This window comes from Sprattus sprattus (genome assembly GCF_963457725.1).
Source record: "Sprattus sprattus genome assembly, chromosome: 6".
Lineage (NCBI taxonomy): Eukaryota > Metazoa > Chordata > Actinopteri > Clupeiformes > Clupeidae > Sprattus > Sprattus sprattus.
This window is the reverse complement of record NC_137925.1, coordinates 21,748,913-21,766,644: the sequence shown is the minus strand read 5'-3', so window position 1 is coordinate 21,766,644 and position 17,732 is coordinate 21,748,913. Positions and strand designations below refer to the sequence as shown.

The 17,732-nt window shown below is 44.0% G+C and overlaps 1 protein-coding gene across 1 annotated transcript; it reads left to right on the top strand.

The window, feature by feature from the left end:
- Positions 1-1,559: 1,559 nt before the first annotated feature.
- Positions 1,560-17,413, top strand: sh3rf2 (SH3 domain containing ring finger 2; the record flags this gene model as incomplete). The annotated part of the gene is made up of 11 exons (XM_080840894.1): positions 1,560-1,916; positions 3,870-4,154; positions 4,978-5,073; positions 6,311-6,646; positions 11,408-11,526; positions 13,501-13,671; positions 14,960-15,159; positions 15,652-15,938; positions 16,115-16,404; positions 16,679-16,829; positions 17,387-17,413. The coding sequence occupies 11 exons, from the start codon at positions 1,560-1,562 to the stop codon at positions 17,411-17,413; spliced, it is 2,319 nt and encodes a 772-aa protein (XP_080697020.1).
- Positions 17,414-17,732: the final 319 nt, after the last annotated feature.

Genomic DNA, 17,732 nt, shown 5'->3' with positions numbered 1-17,732 from the left:
TGTTGATAAATAATTGAAGCCTGGGATGTTAGAGGGAACGTGGGCTTCAGGGACAAGCAAGAGTGAAATACTGAGGCATCAAGATGGCTGTCATGAGCAAGTGTGGGGGGAGAACGGGGGAGGCCTGTCTTCACTATTCCTCTCCTCCATACTGCCACAACTGTCTGATTGTCAACATTACCAGGCATCATCGTCGCCATCTTCAATTTCATCACTGTCGTCACTGTCATTAATGCTGCCATCTCTACGAGCATCAGTAGTGTCACCACCACTATAATGAATATCATAAATATCTTATCAATATGAAGTGGAGAAAAATCGTATTTTTATTGGCAATGTGCCATCTGTAAGACACTGTATCTGTAAGACACAATTGTAGGATTTTGTACTTCTCTAGTTAGTGTGAACAACTCCTCAAAGCTTCATCGTTTAGTGTGATGTCCAATATACCACAAGAGGGCAGCAAAGCTCCAGCTTTCATGCATAGGCATCGGCTGTCCTTGAAGATAGTCTTTTCAAACTATTAGATGATTTTAAGATTTAGGGCATATGACAACTGGACAAATAGTTAGTGTTTACTATTCGGAAAGGTGTGTATAATCAAAACAAAAACAATAAGCGTGAAATGAATGGTTCCTTCCATTGGAATTGAGATTTGGCAGAATAACTGATTGTTCTTTTAGATGAGGACTCATGTAATTGTAGGTTGTTAGCCATTACTTTATACACACAACAAGCAGTTTCCAGAGCGGAGGTGAAGAGTTTGGCTAAATTCTCAAGTGTGTACTTTTTCATTACCTGTCAGAGTTTCACTACTGACTGCCACTGAATCGGTGCCAGAGTTCACAATGCGGCGTGTAAGATGATATGTGCCCAGGATTGTGGCGCAGTTTTCAGGCGGTTTAGTTTCCTGCTCGTCCAGCATTGCCTGTGCATCCTGGAGCCTTGACGTTGACAGCAAAATACTGCATTTATTTGAATGTAGTGGTAGCGTACACTTTCGTTGGTGAACACAGTCAGCGCATCACACGAGGATGACAAAACCTCCAATGGTTCTTCTGGGGTTTCTTTCAGGTAGTCTTAGCACTTTGTCTTTCTTCGAGCAAAGCTAATGTGCTACGCTGTGACTCAATTTGCCGTGCTTAGATACTATTATAAAATCCACGTCGTGTAGTTTATAATGTGTATAACCTGTTCGCATGCTAACAAAATATTACCGTTACGAGTGCATATGTTGGCCATCTTGTGATATACATGTTATCTCTCCTACTTTCAGCAGGTGGTGACACCTGTAGAACCAGGTGAAAATGCGTAATATTTACGGAAGTGCCTGTTTGGCCATGTAGGCTATTCCTGACATCGGTTTTCTCCCTTGTGAAGACAAACTACTCTTATAGTTGTTGGTGTCAACTCCGTTCAGTAGACATTTAATAGACAAAGAAAGCGCTCTTAGATGTTGGTTTAGGAAGTTGAAATGGTCTGTGTGGCTCGTGTTCTTGAGACTGTGTGAAGCATTCATTCTAAGTAATAGAATCCTAGATGTAGGGTGGAATAATAGAATGGACGACCTGGCTTTGCTGGACTTGCTGGAATGTCCTATTTGTCTGGAACCTCTTGATGTGACAGCTAAGGTACTGCCGTGCCAGCACACGTTCTGCAAGCCCTGTCTTCAGCTTCAAGAGTCATCGCGCTCGGCCTTGCGCTGCCCGGAGTGTCGTTGTCCCGTAGCAGGAACAGTGGAGGAGCTTCCCACTAATCCGCTGTTAGTAAGACTTCTGGAGGGACTTCAGGATAGACCTCAGGGGCCAGCAAAAGACAAGGGACACGTGGACCGCGTTACCAAAGACTGCACCCCATGGAAAGGACACCAGGACACCCAGTCCAACCAACATACGCAAGAGCTGGAATCTGACAGGGTAAGTGTAGGCTACGGTCTCGCGGTGCAATATCTCTCAAACCCACTAAATCTATTAATCTGTGATTAAACTGGGCACACGTGACTGGTTTAGAAATTCCTGTCACATCAAATTATACAGTTCCATCCGTAAACTCTTAACCAACAACATGTTGTTTCTACAAAGCAATGGGCACGGCCATTTAGTGCCCGAGGGTAAACCTACCGAGAATACTTGAAATTTAGGAAGATCATGAATACTTAAGATTACACAAGAATATTGAAACAATCTATATTATTTCGAGAGAATGTGTATGTGTAGAGTAATTTTTTAGCAGACAAACAAACAAACACTCAAATGAAACACACATCGTACATTCATAAAACCTTTGTTCTTAAAACCTGGACAGACTCATGTCAGACCGTTTCCCTGAACTCCCTGAAGGAGAGCATTGTTAATCATTTCCCTTTGTGGTTTTGTGAAGAGCGGTATCATCTGTCATCAAGGTTTTAAAATAGCATAGCCAGAATGACATTGCTTTGACTCATCAAAAATTACAGCACAGAAAAGGGAAACTATAGTATGTGATTTTCCTGTGTCTGTGTAGTTTTTGGCCTTATGCTTTATGGTCCCTATTAATTTGCTCTCATGCCTGGAGAGACTTCATCGCCCAGGATGCCCTAGTTCTGTGGTAATGCTGCTCTGTCTCAGCTGTTCTTGGATCAGATGAAGGCTGGTATTTGTGTGTGCCCTTTATCTCCATGACTGCTGGTTAACAAAGCCCTCTGTGGCCCTGTGGGTCCCGGTGTCTCCCTGGGTTTTCATTTGGCAGTGGAGAAAGAAATCAGATATTTCGGGTTTAACCGGAGACAGGAACATGTGCAAGAGCAAAAGGGTGGACACATTTAAAGAACTGGTTAGAGCGTGAGAATAAAATGTGTGTTTTTTCTTTTTCTTTTTCTTTTTTTCATCCTAAGGGTAGCTCCTAAATCCCAAAATAGCATTTTACTCAATAATGAGGCGATACCAGATTACCCAGATTAGGCCAGACTAAGGCCGAATCTCGATTCTTCCCCTTGCCCTTTTTGCTTTGTCTTTGTCTTTGTCTTAACCCTAGCACTTGCAAGTGTAAGGGCCAAGGGCTGAAAACTTTCCCCTATGAAATGAGACGCCACTCGGTTTCGGGTACGTCATGAGTGACTGTATGAGCTATGAAACTAGCGATTTAAAAAAAGTTTCAATGAAGAACATGGTTGCAAATCTATATGTTTACAACTGTGTAGAGCATGAAACAAGACTGTCGTCATTTTTAAATTAATTATAAGCCAAAAATACTTACATGTAGTGTATGTAGCATCTAGCTGGCAAGCTACCATATAAGCCAATGGAGTGGTGGTATAAGCGCTAATTGTACCCTAAAACTACCGTTTGAAAGCTTCAGTTAAGACCTACAATACTATGATTCGTTCGTGTAGCACATTTCAGATCAAACCGAGTCATTATAAACATATAAAAAGTTGTGTAGATAGCTTTATTCATGTAAAATATTCCTCGCTTCAAGCAGCCATGTTTTTTTGAAAATTCCCGAGCTGGTTTCGCTGTGTGCTCTGGGATAGCCCTTGGAGGAGCAAGTGAGCTCTGCGAAAATCTTAAAACCAAGGGGTACATAGCCCTCAATCTTATCCCTTAATCTTGATCAAATTGGGTATTGAGACACCACTAGCTCTCACATGAATGCGCAATTTCAAGGGTAAGGGGGAAGATAAGGGGTAAGGGGAAGTATTGAGATTGGGCCTAAGGCCTGATCAAACCAGTTTCAACTGCTATCTAGATCTGTGTCTGTGCAGTATGGATGAAAGGACTGACATGGCTGGCCAGAGAGTATTTCGACAACTCATATCTACTGTTTGTTGTTACTGCATTGGAAAATATGTGACAACGTAACCAATCAGGCTGATTGTGCTGTCTCTTCAGTTCTACTCAAGAACCATCGTCAGCAGAGAACAGCGAGATAAACCTGGAGGTCTCGACATGAAATCGGGAGAGGGCGTTGACGAGGGCCGAAAGGAGGACGACAACCAGCGTTGTTACGCTCACATAAAGGCAGGCGGTGGCCTCCGCCCTGCTAATGCTGTACAGCAGACCGACCAGTCCCTGCCTCAGCCCCAGCAGCAGTTGCCCCTCTGCACTGCCTTGTACGACTTTGACGTGAGCAAGCTGGACCCACAGCACTGCAAAGACTGCTTGACCTTCTTCAAGGTCAGTGTTGTATTGTGTCAGCACTAGCATCTGCCTGTCAGCGACTGCAACCCAATGCATTGATAGTCCAGGTGCATTTAAGAAACCAACCACTCAAGGCTCAGGGAATTGAATTATTTGACCCTTCGGTCAGGAAATTGCAGAGGTTGTCGAGGTTAATTACCCTCTGCGGAATTCACCAGCAAAGGCTGATTTACCCTTGCTTTTGAGGATAATCTGCCATCGGTTGTGGTCATTGAATTGCACAAAGTGAATTACTTCGTATTCATTGTATTTTGACTTATACTAAACTGATGTGTTTAGCATGTGGAATAATTTGCTTTGATTAATTGGATCTTCTCTCCTTTTACAGTCCTAGACAACTTTCAGAGTGAATGCATGTTGTGAGCTGATTTTGAATAGTGGTTTTATTGGATTAGTTATGCTAATAGCATCTTTGATTAGTGCTAAATGCGCATTTCTTATGGAATTTCGCTTGCCTCATGAAATATAAATATTTCTGCATAGTAACAAATCCTTTTTGCAACAGCTCTTTTGGGATTGTCTACACTAATGTTTTGTGAATAGAGCGGTTTAAGCTCTTTGTGGCCAAAATGTTTGACCTTGAAGAACTAGAATCAAGGGTATCTAAGAACTGTCTAATACAGCGATACTTGAACCTCCTCTGCAATGTAGGGTTCAGCATTTTACCCCAACATGATCTCGCTGTGAAGGATGTATTGGCAGATTTTAAATACATTTTCTCCAAGCACAATTACTCAAGGCACTTTTTCTTTTCCCACTCTGACACATGGAAGTCTTCTGTTTACGTTTCCTTTCACAGGGAGATGTCATCACAGTCATTAGACGAGTGGACGACAGCTGGATCGAGGGGAAGTTAAGAGATAGAGTGGGGATAGTTCCTCTGCAATTCACAGAGGTTTGAGTTTTGTCTTTCTTTCTTTCTTTCTTTCTTTCTTTCTTTCTCTCTTTCTTCCTGACACAGAAATGTGCTTTCAAGAAAACACGAGGCCAGTAACGAGCAGGCCTGTCTTTATTCTGCAGCAGCAGCATGCTATGTCATGTGAAAAAGTCATTGTTTATTTCCATCGTTTGTTTGTTGTTTTTTTTCCTCATTGACGCTCTGGCATGGTGCATCTGTGGTGAATTTCGCACAGTGGTTATGAAACAGGATGCTAACCTCTCGCCTCTGGTTGGGTCTCCACGTCCATCACTCCAACGCTTGCTTAAGCAGCGGCGCGGTGAAAGCTGCCTGTTTGCTAAATTAGATTCAAATGAATGACAGCAGCCCCAGTGGAGTGGGGTGGAGCCGAGCAAAGAGCCATGTGCGTGTCTGGAGAGAACCGCTCTGATTCCAGTTCCAGTTCTGGTTTCCAATCTGTTGTTTGTCAGAGTGCCTGTTGTTTTCAGACGACTCCCTAAATCTGTCTGTCTCAGTCTCCGTCCATACGTATCTCTCTCCATATCCTCAGAGTGTTTCTCCCTCTGTCTTTTTTTCCATTGTGCTTTCTCAGTTTACGTCTTAATTTCAGCCAGCTCACTGTTTTTGTCTCTTTTTGTTTTCTCTCTTTCTTGTTCCCTATCTCTTTATCTCTCTTTCTCTGTCATTCTCCCCCCCCTCTCTCTCTCTCTGTTGCTCTTTCTCTCTTTCTCTCTCTCTGTCTCCCTTTCTCTCTCTCTCCACCCTCCGTACAAGCTTCATTGAGCCTGCCATCTCGATACTGGGCAGCCAGGCGTGAAGGCACAGTAATGCTGTATTTGCTGTAGTGCCACAACAGCTACGCATCACTGTAGGGGAAGAGAAAGCATCAATCCCTGCCTGCCTGCCTGTCTGCCTGTCTGCCTGCCTGCCTGCCTGCCTGCCTTCTCTCCCAGGCTCCACCACTGCATCGCTCTGTCGGCGAGCTGCGTAGCAACTCTGGAACAGAGACAACTAAGGGATAAGCGTGTGCGAGACAGACAGACAGACAAACGGTTGGTACCAGGAGAGAAGGATGGGGATGGGGAGAGCTCCAGCAGGTTCAAGCAGGTTGCAGATAGTGGCCTAAGGAGGGTGCGATGTGACTGCATGTGTGCCGCTGGCTGCGTCGTAATTTGTGGCTGTGCTTTCGATGATATCTTAAAATATCCCTTTTCATCTTCATCTTTTTTTCCAGCCCAACTCCGTGGCGAACCAGCTCCTGGAGAGACGGAGGGAGGGCGAGTCGGCAGAGTCGAGGGCACCGATCGCTAGGAGGAGCAACGGGGGTGAACACGGAGCCAACACGTCTGTCCCACGGCACGCCTCGCTGTCAACTCCTCACGGAAATGCCAGGCCCTCCTATGTCACCCTCCTCAACAGTCTGAACCGGCCCTTGGTGGGCCCCCCTGCCCAGCCGTCGGCCCCTAAAGTGGCCCCCGCCACCGTCCACTCAGCGCCCAGCAAGCTGCACCGGCCGGCCCCAAGGGCCAAACACCACAGATCCAGCAGCCTTCGCAGAGGCCTGCATCGGGTAAGATCGCTGTTTCGGGACGGGTTGTGTTGCCAGTGTTACAGCCACTGTGTGTTTGTGTGTGTGTGTGTGTGCGTGTGAGTGTGCGTGTGCGTGTACTTGTGCTTGTGCGTGTGCGTGTGCGTGTGCGTGTGCGTGTGCGTGTGAATACATGCCTGTATCTGTCTATCTGTGTTTGTAAAAGTTTGCACAACACAGCCGGAAGGTGTAAAAGTATGAATGAGTAGAAACTGCCAAATTATTTCTGTCAGGTTGCTGCGTAGTTCACAATCATTCACATTCACACCACACAGTCTTGCATCACTGCGTCAGCTCTGTTTGATATTAATTGTAATCCCTGTGAAGAGAAAAGGGTGGCTTTTTTCATTATGTCAAAAGACAATGAGTGTCACAGAGGAGTTGGCAAACCTGTTGTACTGTTTACTGAAACACGGAGTGTGAAGCGCAGGCTGTTTCTCCCACACAGAAACACAAGAGGAGGGACTCCGAAGTCTTATTTTAGGGGGGGAATGGGAGGGACTGCTTGTGATGTACGTGCCTGGACACTATTAGGCTGACTTTAGTGGTGGCTCTGACGACTGCAGGACCTGGGATTGGGAAGCCGGAAACAAAAGGAGATTTTCCACTGAAATGTTATGGATCAGAATCGTCAATTGTTTTATAGACAGGTAGGGGAGATGGATTATTTTGGGGGGGTTACAGGGTGATATGTCTGAGACAGCCTAGATGCAGTCTTTATGTTCTACCAGAGAACATTTACATGGTAGTAACACACTTAATGCCGTTTGCTGTTTTGGGGATATCTACTGCATCACAGAGGCTGTCTGTCTTATATTATTACTATGACTTAACACATTACTTTGGCTAAACATGGGGTGACATTCAACAAACATCCTCAGAAGCAAAGGTCATCACAAATGCCTTTACAGTAAGGTGTAGTGCTATTTGATTGCTTTGCATAAATGGTGTATTGTTCTGTGAGATATTTGTGATTTTTAATGGCATAGATTTACTTGTTGGAGAGCCAAAAAAACAAAAATCCTCTGCCACTGTTGCTCTGTGCGTAGTGAGTCATATTGGGGGGGGGGGGGGTAGGTTACATAACACACTCTCTTATCTTATTGAAAGGCTCATTCTTCTCGGCTGAGCAGTCTCTCTCCCTCTCTCCCTCTGGCCCTCTATTCCTCTTCTCCTTTTCTTCATCTCGCATTCTCTCTCTCTCTCTTCCCTCTACCCCCTCCTTCCTTCTCCTTTTCTTCATCTCACCCTCTTGCTTCCTCTCTCTCTCTCTCTCTCTTTTCCCTCCACTCCCCCTCTTCTCCATTACCCCCTCCCTCTCACTCTTCTTTTTTACCTCTCATCAGCTCAGCTGTTCCATTAATAGAAGGCAAAGAGCTTCTTGTGTTTCTTCACTTAAGAGATTTTTTTACTCTCTCTCCTACTCTATTTTTTCTCCCTCCCTCTCTTGCTCTCTCTCTTTCTCTCTCTCTCTCTGTCTCTCTTTCTGAATCTGACGTCACTGGAAGGCAACTTTCATGTTCACAACTGAGTTTTAACAAGTTCTGCAAGCATCCAGTCATTGTTTGGTTTTGTGGTATTGTAAAGAAGATGTATTCGTTGTGCTAACATACCACTCTACACAAGTCAGTTATTTTATGGCGGCTCCTGAAAAAATTCTCAGGGGTGGCAATTTTTTTGATAATGATTAAGGCGACCCATTCATTAGGTACATTAAGCAAGACAATTTTATCAATTTGTTGTTAGCTGATTAACTTATACAGCAATAACTCTTTGTCCACTTGATGGCAGCACACAACATAAATATTTCCCCTCTAGCTACATAGAGTAGTTAGTTACAGGTGGGAAGCTATTGAAGAAAGTTGCATCAAGGAGACTTCATAAGCAAACATGATGTGGTTCCACATTAAATGATACCCATTTTTCATTATCCACATGTCTCAAATGTCTTACGATGTAACATAGCTTAACAGGACACATGACATGTTCAGTACCACATAAAGATGGGGCAAAATATAAGTCAAACCCGACCATATTTATTGACGGATCTTGAACGTATTGGCTTACAAAAGAAAAATAAGTCATCACATAGAAAATAACTCGGTGTTAGTGCAGGAAGCGAACATTCTCGCTGTGAAACCTATGAAAAGTGTCAGTGGTATATAGACATACAGACCGTGTTAGCCACTTCACAGCCTGCTAGCCACGATTTTCTTTCGTTTCAATTGTTGGATGTAGGATCTCCCCCCCTTTGTAGAAACCTGTTGAATGGATACATTTGGTCTAGGAAGTCTAGGAATTTCTTTCAAAGACCTTATTGAGTTGTTGCACTGAACTACATTAGCACTGAATGTCTTAACAGATATGCCTTGGAAGCCATAGAGAAATAATTGAGACGGTCTAGTGGTAGAATTCCGACAGAATTCTGTTGCCTCAATCGCCCGTCATGGACAATCGGCCCCTGGTATAGAGGAATGTATAGGAATATAGGATACATAGGATAGGATAACATTATGCATATCATTCTTTAAAATCATGAAATCCGGTTTATGTTTTGGGTGGTTTTGCACCGGGATGGCAGGACGGACAGACAGACAGACAGACAGACAGACAGACAGACAGACAGACAGACAGACAGACAGACAGACAGACAGACAGACAGACAGACAGACAGACAGACAGACAGACAGACAGACAGACAGACAGACAGACAGACGCTCAGGAAAAGTAGGGCTGTGTTATATTTAGTACGTGTCTGATGATGAGTCTCAAGGCCAGGTGTGCTGAAGTAGCACGAGTCAGCTGCAGCGTCTGCCATTGACAGAAGGAGAACAAACCTCCTCCGACACCCAGGATAGGAGAGTGCAGGGCCAACTGGAGTTCACAGGTGTAGAGTTAGTTGTTGTATCTGACGGTGCTAATGTAGGCGCAAGACACCTTTTTACTGTGAGGTGATCTCCCAATGAAAGGGAGGCCAATTTAAAGTGCTCTTAATGTTCCTACTACATAAAAGCCTCACAGTACATGACCCCACACTTAAGACGTCTTACGACACATCCTCTACATCTTGCATACAGTATAACGAAATTACACACTTGGAAGAACAAGTGGAGAGATCACCTCCCACACTGCCGCACGAACTCAAACGCGTACAGTCACACACACACGTGTACACTTATACACACACACACACACACACACACACACACACACGTTATACCCTGGAAACACTGTCCTCTCATCCTCAAGATAAGAAACGCTTATTTAGTTCTTTACTTCAGGTTGAGCGTGTTTTTAAATGTATAGCGCTCTGTGGTGACACTGAAATAGCAGGGTCATGAGCACAGACCTTGGTGTGACTCCCCAGTCTTCCCTCTAGCTGTGGAGCCCCACTGACTTGAGCTGAAAGATGCTCTGAACTGGAAAGAGAAAGATGCACACCAGGGTGGCGTTGGGAGTCTACAGTGCGTTTGTTTGGACTGCCGTCGGCAACAGGCACCTGGGATAAGCCGTTAATTCTGTCATGTCAGGTGTGGCAGCTCACAGATGGCTTTGCAACTTGAACGCAACGCCGGTGCCATTAACACGCCTCCCCTATTACCAAAGGCGTGACTTTCCCTGATAAATCTAGCACTGGCATGGTGTAATTATCAGGCACAACGGTGATAAGGTTAGAGTCTCACAGAGAGCGAGAGAGAGAGAGAGTGAGAAAGAGAGAGAGAGCGAGAGAGAGCGATAGAGAGCGAGAGAGAGAGAGAGAGAGAGAGAGAGAGAATAATAGAGAATAAAAGAGCAGAACTTTATAGCTGTGTAATTATACATTATCCCACATCACGTCCTCACAATTTGGAACCACACCTCAGGGCCGAGCACTGTACTCCACTCAGTCATCGTTTGTTTGGTGAAGGAGCCTTCCAGTGATGCTTAACTCTGGGTTACATAAGCGAGGGAGAGGAGGAGGAGGAGGAGGGGGGGGGGGGGGGGGGGGGTGGTGGTGAAGAAGGAATAAGACAGAGAAGGAGAGGGAGGAAGAGAGAAAGGGCAGAGGAGAAAAAGGAGGTCTGGGAGATAGGAAAAAAGAGAAAGGGGGAGGAAGACACTGGGAGAGGGACAAAAAAAAAACTGTGGAGGAGTGGAGGACAAGAAAAATGTGCCCTGTCAGAAAGGGAAAGACAAAATAAGGATTTGCATCACTAAAACATTTAGGAAACGTTTCCTTTGTAGTCATTCAACAGCATAGCTTGAGACAAACTTAATTCTAACATTACTACTATTGCACTGTCTAAAACTATAATTGGGTGACCACGGCAACTATTTACATTGCATGCTAACTAGATAGTAGCCTCCTTTATACTGCCCTTACTAATGTAACATGTTAACTTTGTTCACTAGCCTGTCTGTAAATGTGCCTCCTCATGCTTCTTAAACCTGGATTACCTAAAGACATTGCAGATACAGACAGAGTAAAGAACATGTATGCATGTATGTATGAACATGTATGGAAACTTGCATGAGTATAAAAACACAAAAAAAAGTGTTCTTTTGGAACATGATCTATACTTCACCCTAACAAGACATACAAAAAAGCTCAGGTGCTGTACTGGCAGACATCATCTTTAGCTCATTCTGTTATAAAATCATCTTGGACATTTTTTGGTGAGTGGAGGGGGATTGATGTGAAAGTTTTTTTGCCTGGAGTGAACTGGGAGCTCAATGTGTTAATGCCCGTCTGCTTGGTCTCAGGCTGACAGAAAGATGAACGGAGACACTCCCTCAACAATCACCATGGCACTGATGGGCCCGCAGGACCACACAGCCGTGTCAGACAAGCACTCATCCACTCAGCGGCTCTCCATCAGCGTGTGAGTGTGTGTGTGTGTGTGTGTGTATATGCTGTTATATATGTGTGTGTTGGTGTTCAGTCTCTAGTCAGTTTATGAATAAATGTGAATTCAGTTGTGTGTGTGTGTGTGTGTGTGTGTGTGTGTGTGTGTGTGTGTGTGTGTGTGTGTGTGTGTGTGTGTGTGTGTGTGTGTGTGTGTGCCTGTAGACCGTACTAGAGATAGACCAATATATCAGTCTTGGCAATATATCATCCACTATCAGTCCTCTTTGACACTAATTGTTCGTAACGGTATTGGCTTCCTCATATCGGCGTTACTGATATATGTCAAAATTCATCCTCTTGTGTTTACCCTACGTATGACAGGTTAACTTGCACACAGAGTTAAATTAGAACTATCTATCAATATTTTATTCTTTCCTTATTATATACTTATTTAAACGCTAATTTCTGGAAACTGGGTTGGTAATTATAACCGTAGTAATTGGAGCAAAGACAATTGGGGCTCCAGGGAATAACATTGGGCAAGGAGGTATTCGCTGCACTTGTACTGTCTCAGGTTAGTTCATCATTTCAGTTTGCCAATTTATGTACATTATACGTCTGATTTTAGATTTTTTTTAAGTCTGACTTTATTTTTTAATCAGATTGCATATCTTACATTTTTTTGTAGATGTATCTTTATTTAACTATGTTTAATTTAGCTGGCTAGCTTGTTAACATTAGCTTCATCGCTGTCTTTGGTACCTTAGTTTATGCCATCGTTGGGGCCATTCATAGCCATCCTATGTCTGTTGACTGCGCGTGTTTTAAAACACTGGCTCAGGGTCAAAAGAAAAGAAAATACCTTTATACTTTATATTACATATTTTATTCAAAGCGATTTGCATTAAAGATTTTCATGTGCTCCCTCGGAATAATACTTCTGGAGACCCGGTGATCAAATGAGACTTGTTTACTAAACACCTTAGCAAATCAAAGCTGATTACCAGCAATGGAAATTATGGTAGGTAACTCGTGCTTTTGGTCATAAAAGGGCAGGGAAAACTATAGCCCTATTTCAAAAAATAAATAATCAACACCAGTCAGAAAGCAGATTTCTTAAAGTAAAGCAAAGCAAAGCAATGATTATTCCCGAGTGGTGTACCATAGACATCTGCGCATTGCCTGTTGTTTCTCATTGAAGGTATTAACAAATTAACTCGTTATATTTCCATGTATGGATTTTGTTTTTGCAACAGCCAAACATGATCAATGAATAGCGGGCATCTGAAGCCGGTATTCATTGATGAAACGAATCGGTATTGGCCCTAAAAAGGCGTATTGGTCTCCGTAGTGTGCTTTTGTGTGTGCATCTCAATAGGTGGTGGGATATATGCTTTCTGCTGTTACTGTGTGTGTGTGTGTGTGTGTGTGTGTGTGTGTGTGTGTTCTCTAACAGTATGTGAGCCAGTGTCATGTCTTGTGGTGTGTGAGTGTATGCACGCTGTCAAGCATCCTTGCGCGGGCTGAATGGGTCATGATGGCATGTTGTTATGTCAGTGCGGGGTGCTTGTTGGTGGTATGTGCAATTGTGAACGTATGCATGCGTCTGTCCGTGTGTTTTTTTTTTTGTGTGTGTGTGTGTGTGTGTGTGTGTGTGTGTGTGTGTGTGTGTGTATGTGTGTGTATCTGTGCCTGTGTTATTATTCTTGGAGGGCACTCTCCAAATGAAGTGGCTGAAATACAATGTGTTATGTAAGCTTTGTGTAACTGAATAGTTTCAGATGCCTTATCAGCCTCTGTGTGTGTGTGTGTGTGTGTGTGTGTGTGTGTGTGTCTCTGTCTGTGTCAGTGTGTGTGTGTGTGTGTGTGTGTTTGTCTGTCTTTGTCAGTGTGTTTGTGCCCCAGTGCTTGCTCACTCGTGCAGCAGCACAGAGTGTAAGGGTAGTCTCATCTGGTAAGCTTTTTGCTGTGTGATGATTTTGTCTGTTTGCCTCTCTGTCCGCTGCAGGTGCGCCGCCCTGTACTCTTACAGCCCACAGCGCTACGAGGAGTTGGAGCTGCGCAAGGGCGAGATGGTGGGCGTCTACGGCCAGTTCAAGGAGGGCTGGCTGCGGGGGCTCTCCCTTCGTACGGGCAAAGTGGGCATCCTGCCCAGTAACTACGTCACCCCTGTCCTCAGGTCAGTGGCTCGGGTGCTGTCGAGGTCACGGCGCACTGGAACATTCTGTGAATCACTGGTGCCTGATGCTTCACTTCGCTCTCCAGTGTGACCCCTGCGTCAAAGCAACAGTGATGACAGAAAGTCCTCCCTCTAGGCTCTGAATTCTGAATTCTGAAGCAAAATGACAAGGGAACTTATCTACTAAAACTACTTTGACCATACTTTGGCCAGTTTTTTCTTCCACTATTGACGATTCCATAGTTCCTCTGTCCCCACAGGTTAAGGACTGGGTGTCATCCTTGACAGTACTTTACTCTTTGAAGCACACATCAATATATAATTCGGCCGACTCACTCGATATTTCCATCTACGACAAAAACCACCTATGCTCATCTCTTACATCTTACAGCACTGCTTTTCTTGTACATGCTCTGGTTACATCTTGTATTGACTACTGTAACTACGTATTGACCACTGTAACTTTCCTCTCTGGTCTTCCACACAAACTCCTCCATAAACTACAACTGGCTCAGAATCCTGCTGCACATATCATTACCAGAACCCCGTACTGCTCCTATATTATTCCTGTCCTTCAGCTAACTTCATCGGCTCCCTGTTAAATACTGCATCAGTTTCAAGATTCTGCCTCTTACTTTGAAGACTCTACATGACCTAGCACCTCCATATCTCTCTGATATGAACCTCCTCCTGTACCTTTAGATGCACATCCTCCATCAATCTCTATACCCTTTGTCTGCTTGACTAAAATGGGCTTGAGAGCTTTTAGCGATGCTGCCTCTCGCCTCTGGAACTGTCCCCCACAAAACATCCGTCATTATGACTCTCTCTCTCTCTCTGCCTCCCTGTCTGTCTCCTGTCTGTCTGTCTGTCTGTCTGTCTTTCTGTCTGTCTGTCTGATTCTAATCTTATGGCTACAATCAAGCTAAGCTCACTCACTAAAGCTTTTAATCGACAGACTTACTTACTATTTGATATCTTAGCCTTGTATGAATTACTGATACTTTTAAACATTGTTGATAATTTGCTTCTGTGCCTTATTGTTATTGTTATTGATATTGTGTGTTTTGTGAGGTGGCGTGAGTGCCTATAAATAAAAAGCATTACTATTAATAATAATAATAATAATAATAATAATAATAATAATTATTATTTACCACGGTTTCATTTGGAGACCTCAAGAATGTGTTAATGGATGCATGTGTTTCCTGGCAGCAAGATTGTTTGTAAACTGATTGAAGCACTCTATAGGGACAGGGCAATAACTGAGAGTTGTTTATCTCTTTAGAACCTCCGCAATGATTGTGGAGTCCAAGCCCACCCCCTCGTCTGTCAGCACTGGGATGGGAAAGAGGCATGGTTCCCATGGTTCCCAGAAGCCTCTGGGCGTGGTCCTGGACCGGGTCAGCGACGCCAACGGAATGACGTCTGCCACTGGACAGGCACCACCGGTCACCATGGCAGCCCAGCCAATGATGTCATCTCACGGTGCGACGAGAAGTTCACATTCAGGGGTCAAGCACGGCTGGGACATTGTGAGGCGTGCCTTCCATTCCACACACAGAGGTGGGGTGGCTAATCTAGCACTCTAACGCACGGTCATACCCCAGGGCGATGACTAGCCAGGCCAAGCTTGACCGTACTGTTTACCAGTTTCACCTATGGCTTTTGTTTGGCTGAATAGCTCACGAAAACGGTGACAAATGTTTTGATTTGAAGGGTGCAAGACAACACTGCTTACGGTTACTTTTTATAGATTAAACAATGAGTCAGTTAAGGCACTTGGGTTATTTGGGAAACAGTTTTATTTACAGAACCATGGTTATGAATTATGGTCCATCATCTGTGAACCTCCAATTGACACTTGAATTCTGTCACATTCCTCAGCCCTGACTGAGAAACAATTTTCTCTCCCGCTGGAGAGCAAGAAAGGTAGCAACCTCAATTGTCAATTTTTGAAAATGTATATATTTTTTCTAGGTTCATTTCAGCGGGGAACCCATCGGTATCACCTGACTCCCAGCCTCCAGCCTCCGACTGTAGACCTAGGGCAGATTTACAGCTATGGCCGCTCTCCTGTGCTGCCCAAAAAGAGGAACGGCCTCTTCTCCAACCCCATCAGACCACAGTGCTGGACCACTGACACACTACCGCCCTCTGGTGGCTACCAGACAGTGCACAGGGATACTTTCCACAAAGAGGCCTCGCCATGTCTCCTCCACTCCATCTTAGTGAAGCCAGACTCTTACAAGTACAACATAGACAAGGTAGGGAACCGTATCTTTAAATAATACATATCTGAGAACCTTAATTCATTAAAATTATATTTTTTTCTTAATTTTAGAACTTTAAATACAACCAAAATTGTTGTCTAAAAGTCATAGATGATTATTTGCTATTTTAATTATAATTCGTTTTTATTATATTTTTACATTGTCCTCAGCCTGTGAAAACAGTACGGTTTGTAACAGAAGACACACCACAGCTGGTGTCATGGACGACCTCCTTGACCTCTGAGAGGCAGAGGTATTCCGGATCCCAGTACAGCCCTCCGATCATGGAGCTGTGGAACCCCTCAGCCATCCTGGGCCGAGATGGGAACAGCTCCGTGCTCAAAGACATCAAGGCCAACTCAGTGAAAAAGAGTGTCGGGCTGGATCACGCTTATGGAGAAGGCTCTTCTTTCAGTTTGAAGTCATCTGTTGGCCTAAACTCCCTGTCAAGTCCAAGCAGGTTAGTGATTGTCCCCTCAGTTGGATTGTGCTGTGGGATGATGTCTCATTTTAATTGAGGCATTTGAATGTGTTATCTCCTCCGCTCGGTTTTCTTTCACTGACTTCAATAAATCAGTGAAGCTGTATCTGCCAATGATTAATTATCAGTTCAATCAATTCGTGTAATACAATGGAGTATTTTCAGTCAATATATGTAGCTACATTTCACAGCCACAGTACAAGGGCTATGGATTGCTTCTTTTTGCTGATTACAATGCTTTTTATCCCTTCAGACACAGAGTAGTTATTGGCTACTCTGCCAAAACTGACGCAGAGATTAACCTATTTGAAGGAGAGATGGTTCTGCTCCAGAGGCTTCGTCAGGATGGACGGCTTCTGGTGACACAGGAAAGCACAGGGAAAACAGGCCTTTTTCAGGACACAGTAATGGGATGCCTTGAGAAATGTATGTGACATTGATGCTTCTGATGCATTGCTGTTTAATGACGACCTGTTCTAAGGTACAAAAAAGCAATAGCTATGAGTTGCGAGTTTCAGTGCACTGATCTGAAGCATGTTTTCATAGTACACACATTCACACAGACTCCTGGACCTGACACTATCCTCTGGGTTTATTTTTCCTAAGCAGCGTGCAACACCTACTGACATGCCTGTGCCTTCAAGGTGGCTTTGCTAATGAGATTAATGTACATGGATATGTTGGCAGAAACAGACTCCCAAAGGGTTAAAACAGTACTGCAAAACTAAAATGATTGAATATAAACAAATGAATGGAAAACAAACTCATGTGGTGTTCCTTTAAAACTAGGCAGTGCTTTTCTGGCCTATGTTGGTGTAGGCACAGAAGTGGTCCTGTCCTATAGTGAATCCATCTGTTTTACTAGACCTTTTTTCTGACTGGATTGGTCAGCCCTGGTCCAGCGTCTGTGAGTGTTGTGCCCACCTGTTGTGAATGGTGAAAATGTGCTCTTGTTTTCCAGCTTATCAAACCTGTGCACTTGTATTAATGTATGGAAGACGTTGTAATAAAACATGTGTTCAACCTTTTAGAGTTGTCATTGCTTTTGTAGGATACACGCTATTTAATTGAATCTCCTGATGTAGCCTTGATAATCTATACTTAGATAGGGGCCTATTACTTTATCATCAACGAGGTCATCTAGCTACCATTGTTGGGGTGTTTTTTTTAACATTATTTGAGGAAGTACCACAGCCATCATTATCATCATAATTACCATTATAGGAACAGTAAAGTAGGCTATACTCGATAACTTAGGAGCAAGCAACTAAGCATCGCGCAGCCGTCGTTGCCTAGATCTCTGTCGT